The sequence below is a fragment of the Buteo buteo genome, chromosome 2 (assembly GCF_964188355.1).
Source record: "Buteo buteo chromosome 2, bButBut1.hap1.1, whole genome shotgun sequence".
NCBI classification, from domain to species: Eukaryota; Metazoa; Chordata; class Aves; order Accipitriformes; family Accipitridae; genus Buteo; species Buteo buteo.
Window position 1 is genome coordinate 61,340,841 of NC_134172.1, and position 20,360 is coordinate 61,361,200.

General features: G+C 34.1%; 1 protein-coding gene across 6 annotated transcripts in view; it reads right to left on the reverse strand.

The window, feature by feature from the left end:
* Positions 1–20,360, reverse strand: part of BBS9 (Bardet-Biedl syndrome 9) — a 313,906-nt gene that overhangs the window by 242,331 nt on the left and 51,215 nt on the right. For 5 of the 6 annotated variants that reach the window (XM_075057134.1, XM_075057101.1, XM_075057118.1 and 2 more), the window contains 6 exons: positions 15,023–15,204; positions 11,966–12,042; positions 9,611–9,664; positions 6,858–6,960; positions 5,797–5,901; positions 3,659–3,673 (listed from right to left, as the gene is read on the reverse strand). In XM_075057134.1, coding sequence (XP_074913235.1) covers positions 3,659–3,673; positions 5,797–5,901; positions 6,858–6,960; positions 9,611–9,664; positions 11,966–12,042; positions 15,023–15,204 — 536 coding nt within the window. The remainder of the gene's footprint in view (positions 1–3,658; positions 3,674–5,796; positions 5,902–6,857; positions 6,961–9,610; positions 9,665–11,965; positions 12,043–15,022; positions 15,205–20,360) is intronic. The other variant, XM_075057127.1, reaches the window with a different exon arrangement.

Sequence of the window (20,360 nt, forward strand, 5' to 3'; positions counted from 1 at the left end):
GGGAAAGCAAGAGTTATTAGCCAAATCCACTGCATACCTGTATTTGTACCAATTAAAATGCAGCGAAGATTAACTGTAGGGTTCAGCGTTCGGAAGATCTCGCGATGTCACGGAAAGTTAGAGGGTTAGTCGCAGCTTTGTGATGTACCTGTAATCCCGCCTCCCCTTGTTAGTATAAAAGCAATTAACTGCGCAATAAAAGGCGGAAGTTGGCGCTCACACTGTGTGTGTTATCTGTCTCTTTCCCTGGTCCAGGCCAACCAGTGATCTAAGTGTGGCACCTTGATATGTAGCGAATGCTACAATTAACATTTTCTTTAATGCTCTAGACAAACTATTCTACTCTAACAGAGACAACAGCTGTGTGATTACTTATGATGCTTCGAACACAAAATTAAAACATGTATGTTTTCATCAGGAATATCACAAACTAAATCATTTTTAAGAAGACATTTACTCTTTCTTTTTTATATTTTTAAATATCATCTATACAACCTTCATATCATCTGTCAGAGGTTTGTGGCTTAGAAAAAATGTATCTAATGGAGATTATTACCCAAAGGTATATTAAATTCTATCTTTCAACTCATTGCATCATAACAAAACAGAACTGTAGAACAAACTGGCTACTGTCCTTGGTATTGGGATCTAATATCATATGCAATTTTATCAGAATGGTGCAAAAGAAAAGAGGGAGTTTTAACACTAACATTTAGAAAACATATTCTTTAGAATGTGTAGAAAATTTGCTCAAATATAAACATTGTTTAAAATCATCGGCATGTCAGGAATTGCCCAGTATGTTCTATGTGAAGGGTAAAAGTGCTAGTTGCCATAAAATATGGAGTTCTTGCTCTTTTAGGCAGCCACATTATGTTTTTTTTTGAGGAGGATTTTTTGATGAAGCAGCTAACAGGAAAACCTTGTTTTGTTTGGGTACAGACATCACTATAGGCACCAATATTCATCTTACTGAGAATAGTATTAATGCCATAGCAACAATCACTCATTCTCTCCCAAATAACCCACGAAACTCAAACATTAACCCCCCCACTCACCTCAGCAGAATTTAACAAAGCACATTTTTCGAGAGAATAAAGTAAGTTACTGTCACAGATTATATGGAGACGGAAAAATCATGAAACTGAAAGCTACACTGAGGTTATCAGTCATGTAAGATTAGCAGGTTAGTATAAAAATAGAGCTCAACCATTTAATAGTCATTCAAGCAACCATTTTTGCTAACAATTTTGCTTGCTGCTTTGCTGATCTCTTGCAATGAAAAATTATTTCTAAGACTCATCTCAGGTGAAAAATGTTATTAGAAGGCTCAGATTTATCCCTCTGGTTGTCAATTCATTACATCTTTTGGCTGGCTTATAATGCCTCCAAGTAACTACTCTGCAGCAGCTTGTAAAAAAGCAAAATCAGTGTAAAACAAGCAGAAAGATTAAGACAGGTCCTCAAAACTAGGACATCCCTGGGTTCCAAGGAAAATTCCTGAAAAAATACTTGACAATATACCCATGACCTTTCAGAATGATTCACTCAACTGTATCTTGAAATATTTCAAAACTGCATTTTGAAATATTTTTATATTTAAAACAAGATGTTTTTCTTCTTCTTTCAAACCAGCTTTTCCTAGATAGTCTGCTCTCAGTCTGCCTCGTCATAAACATAATTGTTCAATATTTGAGACAAAGGTCAAATCAAAACTAAATCAAATCCTATCTCGCTTTGGGAGAGGCCTCGGGAGATTTCTACTTGATGAGTCCAAAACAACTATATATAAGAAAATAAAACAAAACACCTTCAACAAAATTTATCAGTACAGTGAAAAACTCTTGCTGGGAAATGCTTTCAGAGTATTACAGAATTTTAAATGGTAGTAAAGAAACACAAAGCAGTAGCAAAGTGTGGGAGCCAGAACTTCCTCAAGTCTTTGGTGGTATGTCTAGTAATACATCTCACCTCATCTACAGTTACAATACATTGCACAATATACAATTTTAGCACTGTAATAAAGAAAAAATGTGGAAAAAAAATCAGATTCTATTCTAATCTGAAACACAACAGAAATTTTGTAAAATTATCTCATAAGTTACTACTATTTAAAGGCATACTATGCACTTACCCGATAAAAGTATTAAAAGTTACATGCACTGTAGTTACAAATTCACTTCCAAAGTACTCGTGCATTCATCTTAATTATATTTGAAACATAACATTGATGTACATGACATAAAACATTAAAGCTCAGATCTCTAATTTAGGATGTTAAATATTCAGAGAATGTATGCTTTTTCTGGTATTGATGACCTTGAATCTAACCAGTCCAGTGCACCTCACAGTAACCCAAATAAATTTTGTCCCAGATAATTCTGCAAAGTTTACTGTGCTCCACAATACTCTCTTCAGCATCAGGATTTCATCTGGAGTAAAAATTTCTTAAAACAAAATTCAAGTCTTCATTTTTAGAATGTTACCCTTTCAAATTATGTACATTTATTTTTAAATATTTATATATTTACTGTATTTTTAATAATTTTTAAAATTACTTTGTATAGCAGAAAACTGCCACATGATGATAGCTATTCTTGCCAAAAATAGTATTTTATTGAGATAGTTCAAGCATCTATTTCCTGTATGGCACCTCAAGGTCCCCCAAAACATCCAGAAACCAGAAAAGGAAAGGAAGCGTTAATGCAGTTATCTACTTTTTTACTTCATTTGGTATGCTCATAAGAGCATAAGTATTGAAAAACAAGACTCAAATATACATACATCTATATGTAAAGCTTCTGTTTAGGAAAACTGCAAAACTGAAAACACCCTTTTGGTTGATCTATAAATCTATGACAAGCAACTTTTTTCCCTCCCTGAAACATGAAGGTATTTGTACTTATGTATCTTTAAAGTTAGTAAAATATCCCCTACAAAGACTGTACCTTTTCAACACATGTACACAATTACATTGCAAAACTATCCTTCTCTCTTTTTAGTCTAGCTATACATAAGCTAACTTTCCAGTCCTGTTTTGTCATTTAATTGTACCTTTTGCAAGTATCACATCTATCACAATCACAGCTATGTTTTGTACTGCTGGTATTCTCAGTTAGAAAGCAGCCTTTTAGCCTTGAATAAGATGTTTCCAATTGAAATTGGAATGAAGAGATGTTAAGCGACATCATTCTCGGAGCTAGTCAGTCCAAACAGCATAGCATTAGCTACAAATCCTTAATAGCTGTTTCAGTTGCACCAAAAAAGCTATAATTTAGCTGCCTAAGTTCTTGCTGAAACTTGAAAAAAATAGCTAAAAATATAGTAAAGAAAAAACATACAATTGTGTTTTCCATTTCCAATCTCAATGCACAAGGCACAAATTGCAAAATTCCTATGTTACATATGAGAAAGTGCAACATACTTCAAAAAAAAAACTTACAACTTTCTATTTTCCCCATGGGTAATTGTCTTCTTATGTCTAAGCCTCATTTACGTTCAATTGTCTCAAATATTCACAGCTTCATAGGGTCAAACCAAGGATAATAAGAACTTACAGAAATAATAGGTAAAATAACTCTGTTCCAAATCTGCTTTATTCAGCATATGCTGTCATTCATGAAACCATTTGAACTTTGCATTTTTTCCATTCACTCACCTTCAGGATTGAGCTCTACCGTATAAACAGCAATGGAACAAAAGAAAAAAAAAAAAGGATACATAAGATGTTACTCAAATAAGAAAAAAAGGAAATGTAGTAACAGGTTTTAAAGAACTTAAGCCACATTTGTTAAGTAGACAATACATAAAGACATAAAACTAGCCAAAAAGCAGACATGAGACCACATTCATCAAAAGTGCAATCCCATCCAACTAAGTGACTCATTAACCTTCAGCTGTATGAATCCCACAGAGATACACTGAAGACTGATTTGGCCACAAATATGGATATCTTAAACAAACAAAGGGGAAAAAGTCTCTATTCAGATAAAATGAAGTCACAAAGGCTCTTAACTTTTGTTTACTAGTATATTACACTTAAGGATTTGATTGCTTTGTAGAAGTAACACCAGTATGTGTATGTAATGTAATGGAATAGATTTATACCAGCTTAATAATTAATGAATACCCAAAAATTTAGCAAGATCTTAATTATGCTGCTTTATTTAGAAGTCTTCCAAATTCTACCATTAAAAGTAAGTTTTTAAAATTTCTTCCACAGTTTCCTAATTCTGTTAGATGTCATGTCTTCTGGGTATTTTTAATTGCATATAAACAAACATACTTAAGATACAAGATTTCTTTACTTCCCTAACCAAAAGGCTTGCAAAATCCAGCCTAATATCTAAAATATAAGCGTAAGTTTAACTAGTATCACCTGAAAGATATAATACTTTCATTTGCTGGTGAGAAATACCCTTTAAGTTTGAGACTCTGGTCTTGCAAAGCAAAATCACAGAAGCAAGACCAGGAAAACAAAAAGCAAGCTTTCAAAATCAGAGGATCCAAGATACTCAAAAGTATATATACTACCTATACATTCGTACCACAAAACCTGTCTAAAGCCACATCATTAAGTTGGATACTTATGAAGGTATAGCATCTCATTCACAAGGAATAAGCAGAGTCACAAGACAGAGGGACTGAAGTTGTACAAGCTGTTTGTGCAGGCTCTCAAGAAAAAAGGGAAGAGCATCCTTTCCTCTCCCACCCTCTGCACATATCTGCAAGCCTTGTCTACAGAGGGTAAGATCAAGTTCTTTAAAAACATGAGTTTCAGTTTTGTCTAGAAATAAACATTTCAATCATCACATAGCCTAGACTATCATCATAAACACAATGTTTCAAGTGAGAAGTGATGTGAAGTAAATGCTTAAATAAAAATGTCTACACAGGATAAGGTACTCAAGACCACCACCCTTCACAGAAGCCCTGACTCCACATGCATTTCTTTGATGCCAGTCAACTTACTCCACGCCACCCTTCCACTTGCACTGGCACAGCTCTGTGTTTGCACAGTGAACCAAATCAGCAAATCTGGCTGAGAAATAACTGTTGATTGCATAAGCACAACAGGGGAGGAGGAGGTGCAGGAGCAAAGCCAAGCAGTGAGAAGTGAAGAACAGACAGCTTAAACCAGTTTACGCTGCTTTTAACTTAATGTGGAATCCCTGCCTAAATACAGTTTCTCTGGCACCTGACACATTCACAAGGCTGTGTGTAGAAAACTAAGCTAATCAGTCTTCAGTTATGGATAGCAGTGTAAATTCACATATTCTATCACTAGGGTCATTACGGCATTATAAAACAGAACTACTTAGTTTCTGTTCCTTTGGGTTAGTTTATTTGTTTAGAATGAATATGTTCAACTGTCAAAAGGGTAGTGAGGAACAATCACTCCCAATTCTTATTCAAATCTTGTCTGTGGGGAGGCAGTTATTGTCACATTTGCTGGCAGCCCAGAAGGCTGAAGAGTCATAAAGATGTAATTAACTTCTCACTCCCAAACGTGGTCCCTTAAAGAGAAGAAGAGGAGCAAATCGATAGGACAGGGTAGGAAAGCTTGTACAGCTGCTTCCTAAGCCATAAGCATATGATTTTATCTCTATAAGACCAATTACATAATTTAATGATGCTACATAAAACATTAACTAAAACTGAAGACTAGACTCTGATACACACTATTTCTTTAATTACTACTGCTTCAGTATATTTCAAAAGAACATTTATAAGAAATACGTAAAGAAAAAAAAAAATCAAAAAAGGCAAATCAATTTGAAACCTCCAGTGGCTTACCTGTTGGTGTACTATATGAAACCACACAACTTCCTTCTAGTTCTGATGGAGAACAACTCCCCTTCAAAAAGACAGACAGGACCACGGTTTCAGATGAATCTGGTTCTAAAAACAATACAAAATTAAATCAAGTAATAGGAGCATCCAAATGAATGCAACATTTTCTAGCACTTTGGGAAATATCCTACTAAATTATGATAGTTGTTTTCATCAGTTCACCTTTATCAAATCACTGGACATGTTTGGTTTTTTTAAATCCATAATTTGTAAAAGGCAAACTAGTCTCTCCAACTTATAACTATCTTGAAGCATAACCAGTAAAACAATTCAGCACACTGAACACAGATAATATCAAAACAAATGCAGTTTTATACTGTGATTTTAATATTTTACAAAGCCATCAGCCCTTTGCTCCTGTCACATGTTGATAAAACATAAGAATTCTCCTTTCAGATGACAGCAGCAGTCAGTAAAGCCCTGTTTCATTACTGCATATTTCAGAGCAGAATTGGTCTGCAGTCCCAAATGAGGCAGCATAACATACTTCTCTGGTCTTTAGCTCCACTTAGTCTTCAAGGCAATTCCACCTGCAGCCTTATCAACAGAGCTGGAAAAACACTAGAATCACCAAACAATTGATGCCAAGTTGGGAACATATGCTAGACTGTCCACAGGTGAACAAGCTTTCTGTTCCTGCTTTTAGCTCAGCAGTGCCATTTCTACATAGACAGAACTGCCATCAAAACAAAGTGCCCCAGCAAAAGTACCACAGAATAACTGATTATTTTTTTTTTCTCTCCATCATGAAGCTGTCACCCTGCCTCTCCTCACCTGTCATGCATCATACCATAATCAAGGAAGCAACTCCATTCCTTTCTACTGTGTCTTCCTCCACCAAGCAGTATCTAGAAGCTGCAGAGTGCAGGCAAGGCAAATTTGTAATTGCTTTAACTGCAGTACATCTGCAGCAATGCACTTGATGGAGGCTGGACTATACCTTTCAAACATACTCAGAAAAAGTAATATGATACAATAGCTGTAATGGTACTATAATAATTTACCTAAATCATCAAAGATGAACTGGTCACAGGTCACTGCTAATGGAGCTTGTACACATACTGCCAGGTTTGGTTTCTGCGCAGTCACTCTGCTCTGTATTGTTATCTAAATCAAGTGACATACAGAAGTATTTAAAGGAAGCAACAAATCAATCTCTGTATAGCAGAAAACAAACATAACCAGCAATAAGATATGAAAAACCTGCAAAGAGCAATTCAGCAACAACATTTAAGAACTTCAAATTTCAACTTCAAAACCAGTAGTTTCCTTTTACAAGTGTTATTTACTTACAGCCAATAATGGAACACAATAACCTGAAATGCTACAAAAACCTGAGGGGATTTCTCATGTTCTTTGTAATTTTAACTCATGACAAACTAATGCTAAAGTGTTAATTAAAATGTTAATATTTTGCAAGTATCATGTGCCTTTGTTCAAATGTAATAAATAAAATGTTGCCTCTTTTAGGTGACTAAAGTAAAAAACCACAAAGAATAAAAACAAAGCTAACCAAATAAATTATTTCCTTTAACTACAAAGAGCAATACATAGTCTTCTGAGTAACTTCAGAGACACGTTCTATTTATTTTTTTACTGCAAACAAATTCTAAAGTTCAATATGCACGATACCCAGCACAACTACAACTCTAGATATGAGAGCTGACCTAACCATAAACCATGGAGTTGCCCTGGTTCCTTCTACTGTAGGCAGTTATTTCTCTGCTAAACCAATGGATATCAAAAGAATGTCCTTAACTGAGATCTAAAATGAAACCATAGCGGTGACTGAGATCTGAACATGGTCTGCATATATGGGCTGCATTTGGGCTGCAAACAGGCCCTCGGATCATCCATTGCTATTAATGCTAGCAAGGAATGATCACATCTACCTCTGTACCTATATCAGGTACACTTTGCCCCATTTTCTGAAGCCAGAATCTCAATAAGATGAATAATGAAGATGGAATAAATAGCCTTACAGATGTTATGCCAATTAAATGAGCTAAAAACATTCAGGCATGAGACTGCACACTTCAGAATTTGTAATCAAGACAGTGATATTTAAAGCTACTGGGGAAGCTACTTCAGTATATTTCTCAATTATGTTTGGCTTTCTGCTGCATATAGGAGCCTGAAGTGAAGAATCCTCTTATCCAGCAACTTTTGTCGAAAGTATCTAATTTTATTAAAACTTTTCTGGCAGGCCTGTCATTAGTGCAAAATTAAATTTAAAAATTCAGCTTTTTAATATAAAAATAAGTGTTACAAATTCTGGAATTTTTTTTAGAGCACGACCACCATTACAATGGCCAAATAATATTCATTAGTAACATTACCTACTTTGCAGAAAACATGCAAGGTATTAATATACATTGGTTGCAGTTGTGCAATTCAATAAAATATTTAATTTTAAAATTTATCAAAATTGTTCTCAACTTGTCCAGATTCAGTGGTTAAGTTCAAATTAGTCTGACAAGAGTCATAACATGCAACCATAATGTAAAATTATTTCTTACTTTATAAGAACCAATGCTTATAACTTTGTAAATATTAAAGAGTTGAATCCATTAATTAAAAGGACTCTTCCATCAATTGCTATTAATTAGAATGGAGTTATATGAAGATCAGTTAAATGAACTTATCACAGGAAAATATATTCTGGAAAAAGTTGAATGCATGGTAACTGCTACAATTAATATTTTTGTTTCATTAAAAGGTATAAGATGCATAAAAAAAGAAAACAGAAAGGGGAATTATAAAGTCTTCCCATTAAAAAGCTTATGAAATATATGAACACATCCATGCTCATTTTAAACAGTGTTTGCCATTGGCCTTACAATAGCAATAATGAGGAGATGAGGGAGAACAATGGGAGTTACCTGCATTCCCAATACTGAAATTGTAACTGCTCTCCAAAAATCAAATTTGGCAATTATAAACACAGTACTTTCTTCTGTAATAACTCACTTATACAATAAATTGGCTTCAATGTAAACTAAAAGCTGATAAATTCATACCTTTCTGGAGGTAATTTAAATTTACATTACATATTTTAAGGTACCCCTATATTCACAGCCTGATTCAAAGTCCAATGCCATTCATCTGAACTTCTTTGAGCAAAACTGTCACAGACTTTATGAGGATTAGGATTTTATTCTGTAACATTTTAGTATCTAAAAATGCAGAATATTACTGTATTTAGGCAATACTGAGGAGAAACTACACTTGCACACACGTGCATACCTATGCACATACACTTTCTTTAGAATCAGTTACAGGCAGCAACTCTCATGGAAGACTGCAATGATGTCAATTTTCAAATTAGATTTTCCTAGCAATTTTTTTCACTAGCAAAAGCTATGAAAGTCTTTTTACAAAAGAAAGTCTGTTTTTGTTTATTAACAACTAAAAAGGCAGCTGAAGATAACAAACGTCACACTTTGAGTAACCAAACATTTACTCCCTTTGAAAAGCATTGGAAGAATTATTCTTACAACTTCAAAAACAACTAACAATGTTTTCGTGTCTGCTTCTTGATAAGCCTATCAAAAATAAAACTCCAATCACTTTCTGACTTCAGCAGAAGGCTTGCTAGAATGACACCTTGTCATAGTAAGGAGAAAAAGAATTAAGTACATATCACATTTCAAATTTTACTCATTTTCATGATTTAAGTGAAATACACAGAAAGTGACAGGTTTGTTAAAATTTGCCACCGCTATTTGAAAGCTACTGTTTGAATCAGGCACAGTACCTTTACTGTAACTGATGGTACTGCCTCTGCTTTTACCTCACTGTCAATGGCTTGCTGTGAAGAAAAAGATGAAAACAGAGTAAATTCAATATTACACATGAATGAATGAACACAATGAATGCAATATTATTTTCCTACCATCAACTTGGTAAACCGGGAATTAACAGTAAAGGACTTATCATTCCTATGACAGATTAAAATACACAAAATACATTTCTGAGTTCCTTCTGAAAATGTAAAGTCTCTGTTTGAAATTGCCTGCAAAAAGGATAGCAAAAGGTCATGAATGTTGTGTATATAAGAAACTAATACACTCTGATGTATATATGAATATTTGAAACTGTTTTGTTTGGCACACTACTTTCCACTGTATATTTTATTTAAATTCTGGAAATACCTTCTGTTTTTCAGCAGGGAAAGGTGACTTCCAATCTGCCAATGTATTATATGCGCACCATAGTATGTGCTACAAAATCATCACACACTATCTTATAATCAGAAATATATTTTGAACTTCAAAAGAAAATTATAGCAGGCATCTTGCTACTCCTGCTAATTTCTATTTCAATAGGCAATTCCATCTAATACAAAATCCATCCTGACCTTGCTGTCTATTTTAATATCTACAGTTTAAGAAAATGTTCCTGTTTGTTTAAAATATTTTATTTTAAAGAAACACTTCACTTCTGCTATAATACCAAATTACTGACTTGAACTTACACCTTCTCTTGATAAAAGAGTATATTAAGAACAATCTGATGTCCTCTACCCACCCTCCTTTTCATCCCAACATGCCAGTATAAGATCCACATCTGCAAGGTTCCTAAGAAGTCAGGAAGCTGGTAGGCTCTCTGGGTTCTAGAAATAGAACTTGCATTTGTACATTGTGTATCTTTTTAAGTTAAAAAAACATAGCTACTTTCATACTGGTTGTCATGCCCACTGTTTGTGGTCACCAGTCGTTGATTCTGAAGCAACAATAGGGATCCAAAGAGATTGATCCTTACTATATTCAGCTTTCAGAAATCAGCTGGATTTCCTGGATCAGAGGCCACACACAGGAGGTGGTGTTAAATAAGCAAGTGGAAGACCATTCTGGTTATCTAATCCATTTTAATACATCTGTATCCTTTTTGCTTTTACCACACACATCGCACTTTGAATCTTTTCACATGTGCAGAAGTAGTATCTGCAAGCCTGTAGGTTCCAAGATCACTGCAGAAGCCCTAAAACTGTTCCCACATTTGCTGTATTGATCCTTCCCCATGAAGCATCTTATCACATTTTTCCTTTCTAGATGGCTACTGAAGGAACCCCCAGGAAAGCCTACTACACAGGAAACTAAGATATACAGACAGCCTTGGGAAATAAAGATTTAAGGCTGTGGTTCAGTTGAAACATTGAGTTACTTATATATGAAACAGACATTTTGCATCTGGAAGGTTGAGCAAATGAGCCCAGCAGCATTAGAGCATTCTATGGACTTAACAGTTCTAAGCGTTGTGAGCAGATTATTGCAGCTAGCCAAGACCATGTCACGCTGTCCTTTTTTCCACAGACAAGTGCTAGGACACTAGCACATTATAAAGAGGTCCCTTTATCACAGAAAAATAGTAGTAGAGGTAGCAGTAGTAATAATAACAGAGTTTAAATAAATATATCAAATACATATATATATACACACAAGTATTAAAAAGCAGCTCCTTGTGTATTTTTTAAACAGTAAGTAGCCCTGAAAAAACAGTTTTGCAGAAATTAGTGGCCAAAAATGACTAATTACAGATGTTCTAGTGCAATTATTACATTCTGAATTGTTACAGTGAAAAGTTTTAAGAGACAATATAAGCTCTCCTAAATCTTAATGTGAATTCATTTTTATAAACTACGCATGTATACAAGATGAATAAACTCATTAGGCTGCAACACCAAAGAATACTGAACGATACCTTGCCAGAGAAAGATTATTTCTTACAACACATCTTTGAGTGGTTCATGTATTCTATCTTTAAAAGATACACAGGGTGACACTTTTACTGTTTCCCCCATATTACTAACTGCTCACCATTAAAAATTCTCACTACTACGAAGTTATTCCAGATCCAAAGTTCTCATTCACTTACATTTGCTTAGACAGGAATCTAAAGGTCCCCAGAAAGAAGATGCTAAATAATTTTAATAATTCTAGTTAAAATCATTAACAAAAGTGCATTTTAATTAAAGGAAAACTGGGGGCTATGCAGAAGCTCAGTCCAACAAATACAAATATGTAGTAACCACTATCCATGATCAACCATTATCTACTCATGTATGAAACCGAAGTTTTCAGTGCAATTTTCTTTCTATACAGGTACATACAGATTCTGCATCCAAATCAGGTGAAACTTCTGCTGTGACAATTAGATCTCTGTGTTTTTCAGATTTGGGCAAAATATCTGAAACAAAAAGTAAATCAGCTCTCCTTTAACAAACATGCAGCTACGTTTCTAAAAATAATACAATTTCAACATTATATTACCTTATATTTCCTCCATCATTATATACTTATAAATATTTTATATTAATACATAAATGATTAATATATAATATTTATAATGTAATATTTATATTACATTTATATCTCAACGATACATTACCTGATGATTTCCAAGACTGCCAACATACAAGGCAAAGAATGCTATGAACTCATTTATATCCCTGATAAAGAACCATATGTAAAAAAAGTTGTAAAGATTAAAAGCTAGGCACTTAATAACAATCTCTTAAGAGTCCACAAGTCCAGCTCTAAGGTATTTGTGTTTTTCTGAAAAGCACTTTTATTTCTTAATACTAAATGTATTGGGAAAAGTAAAAGCCAAACAGGAAATGTATAGTTCCCAAAGTAACAAACAGTAAAGACTTAATGTAAAGGGGAAATTAACATATAATAGTTGAAGGCATGAGCACATTCAGAAAGCTGCAAGCATTTTATTACCCATAGGGTCCTGAAAATGACCCAGAACTAGTAGGCAGCACATTATCTCTTTCTAACAAGAGGGTCAAGGGAAAAGATTTTGATGAAGACAGAAAATAAGTTTTTATTTTCTTGTGCTCAGAGAAAATTGCCTCCCTTTACTACAAGGAAAAAATGCAAAACAAAAACACATTCCTCCAATAGCAACTACCAAAGAAGCCTAGGCCTGTTTCATACTGCCACAATTGCACACAACTGGTTCTGCCAATTACACCTAGATCAGCACAATCCATTCCACTTGTACAGGTAAGAAAATCTTTTCCTTTTCTATCCCTTCTTAAGCATTTCTCTTCAGGTTGCTTCTTCAAGCAAACTATGATGCAACTTCTGTCATACAGTTATTTTTTCAATTAGAAATAGGACAGAGATCACAACCAAAGTTTACATGTAAGTATCAGCTTTTTCTTACTATTAAACAGAGCCAAAACACCTATGTTTAATCACTTATGTCATCCAGAGTGATGCAAGTAACACTAGATTTAAGTTAGTATAACAGTTAAGATTTTAAAATATTTCATTGGTTTATAATGTAAATCCTTATTCTTCAAAATGTATAAAACAACTTAAGTTCAACAGTTTAATGGTCAGCACTGGACAGAAATACAAGATGTTTATGGAAATAACTAGTCTTAAGGTTTTTTTTTTATATATGATGACCTAATTCTAAATACCTTCCATGTTTGGAAGTCAAAATGAAACAAAGAAAAATTATTTCCATATAAGGGTAGGTATTTTCAAAACAACACAAGCTCTTACTGCACAAATGTGAATCCAAAAGACAGAAAAGTCAATGGCTCATTTTAAAGATTATGCTTAGGAGTAACTTCATGTTGACCAACGTTCAAAAGTGGTTTGTATTCAACTAGACATGATTAGCAGTTATTTTAAGACTTAGCTAAAGTACTAAGAAAAAAGCCAAAATGAAACAAAGCCAAAAATCCGAAACTGAATGGCATTCTTCAGAAGTAAAATATTCTGTTGTAAAAAAGGTTTTCTCACAAGTTTTACATCCAGTTAAAGCCAAACACAACATCATTAGAGCACCTCTCCACAACGGAAAGAGCATTCATAAAAACTCATCTGAAAACACCACTGTAACACCTTAGTTCAGATTAGAAAGATTGAGGAAGAAAAAAAATTAAGAGGAAGAGAGAATGGGAAAAAGATCAACAATATTCACAGTAAACTTGTCAATCGTAGTTATTAGAAAAGTTATAAAGGACAGCTGTGTTTCCTTTCTCTCTCTCTCTCCATCTTCCACACAATATGTTAAAGCTAACAAACAGATGTTGATTCACTTCAAATGGATTTATTCCTTCCATTATGCTTTTCTTTCCATTGGTTATGATAGCCAGACAAAATTGTCAAAACACTTACAAAGAAGGGCTGTGGTAAATATCAATGGAATTCACCCATACCTATATGTTTAAATAACCAATTACTGGATTTGTAAAATTAAAAAAACTGATATTAGTTTATCACAAAGTTACATGCAACTACGAAAAAGAAATATTTGAGTTGTAGCATCAAGCTCACAACTGCAGATAAATCATTTCTTATTTTCTAGTGATTTCAACTGTGAGCTTTTTCGCTCTTTCTCACACAGAAAGACATGACTATTTCTTTAATGCATTTTAAGAACATACTAACTATCATCAGGAAAAGATTTTAATTGGTTCTTTCTATTTGTCTAAGATTTTTCCACAGTTTCCTGTAAAATCACATGCTTCCAATTCCCTATGCAAGTTCAATAAACTGTTTTAAAAACTCAGTTATGAAAATACAAACTTTGAAAGATCTCTGTAGAAATTATGTGCCATTACTTGAACAAAATCAATGCAAGTTATTAGCAATGTATGTAAATTCCAGAATTTATCATGATCAGTTATTTGGGTTTTGATATCTTTCACTATGTTCTTCAAATACAATCGCTTTATAAAGAAGTTAAAAGAACAGAAAAGTTGCTCTAACAAGTGTCATTCTTTGTTAATTGCATGACTTAAGAAGCCATTTGTAATAATAAAACAGAATTTGGCAGTACTTTTGCTCTCTCTGAAGCCTAAGTATATCAGACTGTTTCTGTGAAATTTCTTAAACTTTCTTGCCTTTGGGTAGTACATGCTTGTCAGTTTTTGCTCTGAACCCTTGCACTAGTGAGAATTATCTGCAAACTGACATAAATATCTTGAAAGTTCCAATAGGCATCATGAAAATACAAAGAAAAAACTCTGTATCCAAGGGCCTTACAGTCTAGAATTTTGTTTGTCCATTTTTTTATTAAAACCTAAACTTTATTAAATACTACATTTCCTACAGAAATATAATTACAGTTAAAATATGAAAATAAAACATTTTAAAGTGCTAAAAGGAAAGTCAGAACTACAGAAAACGGAGAAGTATACCTTGTGTTTTTGTGGCCTCCTTGATGATTTTCTGAAGCTCTTTCATTTCAGCATTGAATTCTTCATAGTTTATTTCCCTAGAATCAACTCGAGGAGCCTGGAAGAGTGAAGGATCAGTTCCAAGGTAGGAACACTGAAGATGCCCATTGTCACTCAGAGTGACTATAACACCCTTCAAGTCTCTGCATAAAAAAAACCCACAGCTCATTAAGAAACTGGGAGGTATCACAGAAGCAATAACATTGAATTTGTGCTGCTTCTACTGTTCCATCTACAAATATAATAGAACTTCCTGGTTTTAATGAGATTCTTTGGCCAAAAGAAAACAACAATATTTATTCTTCAATTCAGATGTGTTTATTAATATTACTCCCACTTACTGCAATCATACCTAAGAACCAACCTGTGCTAGATAGGTGATTAAAACGTCACCCAAGTATCTCAGAATCTGTATAATCAAGACAGGTAAAGGAAAGGATTAGAACAAACAAGAAAGTACAGTTGTAGCCTTTTTTATTCACAAATTGTTATTTAAGTTTTTTGAAGTATGGATATTTAGGTCGGTATGCGGAAAGAGGAATTAGCTAAATGGAACACCAAGCAAGGGAAAGGAAAGGATGCATTAGAACAAACCACTAATGGATAGAACATGCTCACACTGAAGACAGCAGTAGGACTTTGATGGTATCAGTAGGTCCCCTAACCCATTCTTTGGCTGCTACTGGAGCTCCTGTGCTGGCTTCAAACCCTGGCTGGCTCTTCCCTGCAGCATCTTTCTGAAAGGAAGCCACATGGATCCAGAACATTCCCCTTACACTGCTCTGGATCAATACAAATGAGTGTTTATTAGCTACACTATGGTGTCTTTTCTCTTGAGGGAACAGTATGTCATTGAACTTATTCCTACAAAAATCTCACTCATTTTGTTTATCTGATCATGTACCACACAGATGCAAGATTTAGGAAAGTATTTAACAAATTATGAGACAATAGGGAGTACTGCCAACATTTTGCTTAACTTGGAGGTTATTCCTAAACAAAAGAGGAACTGAACAGTAAAGAAAGACTAGCATAAATGTTAACAGCGAAAGTTAGGAGAACGCTAACTTTCATTTTATTTTTTAAAATGCTTACTCAACTAAATTAAAAGTTTGTATTTATTTTCATAATCTTGAGGTGACACATTCATGCCAATGATGTGCTGTTATCCCATACTTAGAATTTCTTACAGCAGACACTGCCTTTGCATCAAATACAACTGTCATATAAAGCAAAGACAGATCAAATTTAATTCTTAGATATAAAACTTAATTTTCATAACAAAGCCTAATGCACTATCCCACTAATTAAAACTATGCAAAACATTTCATTTATATAAGTGTTCAAGCTATAATTCATAAAGAATTAACAAAAATTCTTTTTACTTACATAGGCTGATGCCTTTCAAGCGCCTCCTTTAGTACAATCCTCATGAAAAACCAGGTAGCTATATAAAAAAATAGAATTCTCTCTGATTTCCTATGTTGTCTTGTAGCATGGCTCCAGTACGCACAGATAGGAAACCTCATTCCAAAATTTTCCAGGGTAGTAGTAATTATGAAGGCAAACAGGTGTCACAGATTAATTTTGATAACTGATGGCCCAATTGGACAGTCCAAAATGCCTTTTTACAGAACGCTAAGGCCACAATCCCAGTGTTGGTTTCACAACTTCAATAAAATATTCTGCAAGAACTATGCTGCAACTGAGATCATCTGAACTCTGTACAGTTATAATATAACTGCATACAGAAATGAAGACCCCACTGGGCACTACACAAATAAGTAGTTTCTGCAGGTAAGTTTGAGCTTTTTTGTTCTACAGAAAGTAATTTTTACTCAGTGAATGAAATAAATCTCCTGGCTGAACAATGAATGTATGGAAACTGGTTGGGTTGGGGTTTTTTTGACAACAGGTATCCTCAGTTAGTCCTTCGCTGCAGGTAGAACTTGCATATCTGAACTGCCTTCTGGAACAGAACACACATAATAGGGCTCAAAACACACTGTTCCCCTTATCTATTATATAAGCTCATCTTAAACAGAAACAGTCTTCTCTTTTGGGACTACTGTTCCTATTGCCACAGAAAAGCTTCCAGCTACCACTGCAATTTTTAACGTATATTAACATTCACTACAAAAACTAAGCAAACTGTAATAGGAAGCTGTCTTTTTGAGCACCATAAAGCTGGAGATGCCAAGTGTCCCCCAACAAATACTTCAAGAAAAGAAAGTAGAAGACTTAATACTGATTTTCAACTTACATACCTAGTACCTGTGTTAGCAGCCTTCCTGTGAATGTGATGACCTATTTGTGACTTGTAAGCATGGGGTTTACATCCATTACTTCTGACAAATTGTAAACTCTCAATCCAAAGTGAGAGGAAGTGGAACTAAGCATGAGTCCTGGTTTCTCTGGCTGCTTGAGAATTTGTTGCCAACTATAGTTGGCTTCCTTGCTCAGGACTGGATCTGTTGTTGGAATTACATGCAGAACCACTCATCCTAGCTTTCTTATGTCCAGAAAGCTCTGTACAACACACCTGTGCTACATTTACAGAATTCTGGATGGAACAAGTACATTGGGCTAGCCCTGAGATCTGTATATGAACAATACAAGGAGATAGACTATTGTGAATACTTGGACCATAACACAGTCTTGGTAACATATGCAAATAAAACCTAATTTATAGGACTTTGCTTAATGACTGCCCAGTGCTTGCAAAGAACTTTGCCATACTGGTCACAGGCGTAGCAGTCTTTAAAAAGGGAATATTGTTGAAGCAGGTGCTACCACACCACCAAATGCTACCATGCCCCACACTTTGCTATTTAGTTATAGCGAATAATGAAGTTGCTAAAAAAAAAAAGGGACAACAAGAGAAACTGCATCATGAGCTTGTTCCACAACTGGAGAAAGAAAACTAACACCTGAAAACAAAACAATTTCTAAAATTCTTCAGCAATTGCTTTGGACCATCTTAAAATTTCTTTCCTGAGGCTATGAATCTGTTTAAGCTGAGAAAGAAAGATCCATGAGGACATCTGAATGTAAATCAAAAGGGCATGAAGAAATATAGCTACACTGTTAGCAATAAATCTTTGATGATATACTATTGAAGTATAATACATTCAAAAGTGGTTTGTAAATACAGTCCCTCCTATGTACCTTTAGGTTGGCAGTCATCTGCAAGTACTCTATCGAACGAAATCAACTCAAATCAATGAGGTGATTTTCCTGTATAAATTATGCTTTTCTTAACTTCTGAGTTTATGTCACCATTACAAAATGCACATTCAAAAACTCCATCTTAAAATAAACTCAGTCATGACATCCTTTAAGTCTGCACTAGCTCAGAGACAAAAGCATTGGTCTAAGAAAGCAGCACTACAAATTACACTTCCTTTGCTTCAGCTACTGTTCTGCTGTGTCCCAAGAATATTGTTCAACATGAAACACATACAAATATTAAAAAAAAGCCTTTCTCAGTAATCTTTCCTTGTTAAAACTGCCCATGAATTTGTACATCAATAGAAACAATAAGAAAAATATGAGTAACCAGTTACAACATATGATTTACAATTCATTAATTTCTCTGTTGGAATGTTTGTCAGCCAGTTAAGATTGCTTTATTTTCTCAAGCTTTTATAACAGTGGTTAAAGACAGCAGGGGGAGGGGGAGCATATTTAACAGTTTTATAGTAGTTTCGCCACAGCTACTGCACTCATACAACAACCCTGCAAATACCATTACTTCATTTGGCACATTTTGCACACAATCTGGAATTTCAATTACTTGTTAAATTTCTTTTATTGTAAACTATTTATTACACAATAGTCAAAGTAATAGAAAATCTAATGGGACACTTCAATAGTGAGGAACTCAAAGTATGAAAGAAATTATTCTGGTATCTAAAATAGCTTTACAGTACAAAGCAACTCCTACACACATATGGCAATAATTTGAAAAACTATCTTTTATTGGATTCTGGATAATAATAACAGCATATGCTTTTTGTAGGTCTTCTCTTACTAAACAAAATGCTCACAACATAATTCTCAAAGAAATTAAAATGCTTTGCATGTTTCCAGTTATATAATACCAAATTGATCACTCGAACAATTGACTTAGAAGTTGAATCTGTAATTCTGAGTTCTACTTGAATGACACAAGCTAAGCTTTGGACAACTCTTAGGACAAGGTCTGGTTATTGACACCATTTACAGCTTTATTTATATTTATAATAGCACATAAAACTTCCACCTCAATTTCAGAAGTAGTCTTAATTGGTATTACTTATACCAATTATTTTAGAAAACAAGATGCTCTGCAATACTACTTTCAGTCCTTTATTGATAGTGTATTATTTATAAATTACTAAATTAGGAAACTAATTCCTGAATTGCACTTAAGCATTTTGAATCCAATTGTCCCCTCATTTTATCATCCTCTGAAGTAATTACATGCAAGAGCATAACTACAATATTGCTTATTAGTTTAGTGCTTTTGAAAAACCAAATTGTTCTAAGTTTCACTACCATTTCAATGTCACTTTAGTAGTAACTGTGTGAAGTATTTGATAAAATGCTGAAGGAAGATCAGACTAGGAGTAATAAACTATTAGAATTTTCTAACATGAACTAATGGGAGTAAAAGTCAAAAGCCCATCTTACTCATATTACACACACACACTCCAAAATCAGACCTTCAGCTGAATATTTAAAATATGCCTCATGCAACTCAGTGCCAGCTACCACCATTTTTTAACTGGTTTTGGGTATCTGTGGAGCACCCTCAGGCTCCTTTGAAAACCCCTTCCTCATTAAAAAAATCTTTGTTCAACTTTACATCAAAAGTAATACTTGTATGTGTAAGACTTCCCCATTCTGCTATTACACATGAAAACAGATAATTTGTTTGCTCTCAGAAACTAAAATTCTTTTAAGGCTATTTATGTTATGTATTTAACATGCTTTGCACACTCTGCAGAGGGTATGCAAACATCATGTAAATATAGTGTTCAATTATAATTGTTTAACAACATGTAATTACACTGAATATCATTAAGTGGTAAATAATTTCTGCTGTTGCTTTACAGAAAGGCATTCTTCATCTTTTCCATTTCTGTGATGGTTCAGGATTGCAGATCTTAACAGTATACCAGACACAAATCTAATTAAAAAAAATATGAAATACATGTAAGAGGAAAAGAGAAATCAAACATGATTTCATCTTGATAACCAGTGAAAAAGCAGTTAAAAAAATAGAAGTTACGACTAGAACAACAGGTCAACATCT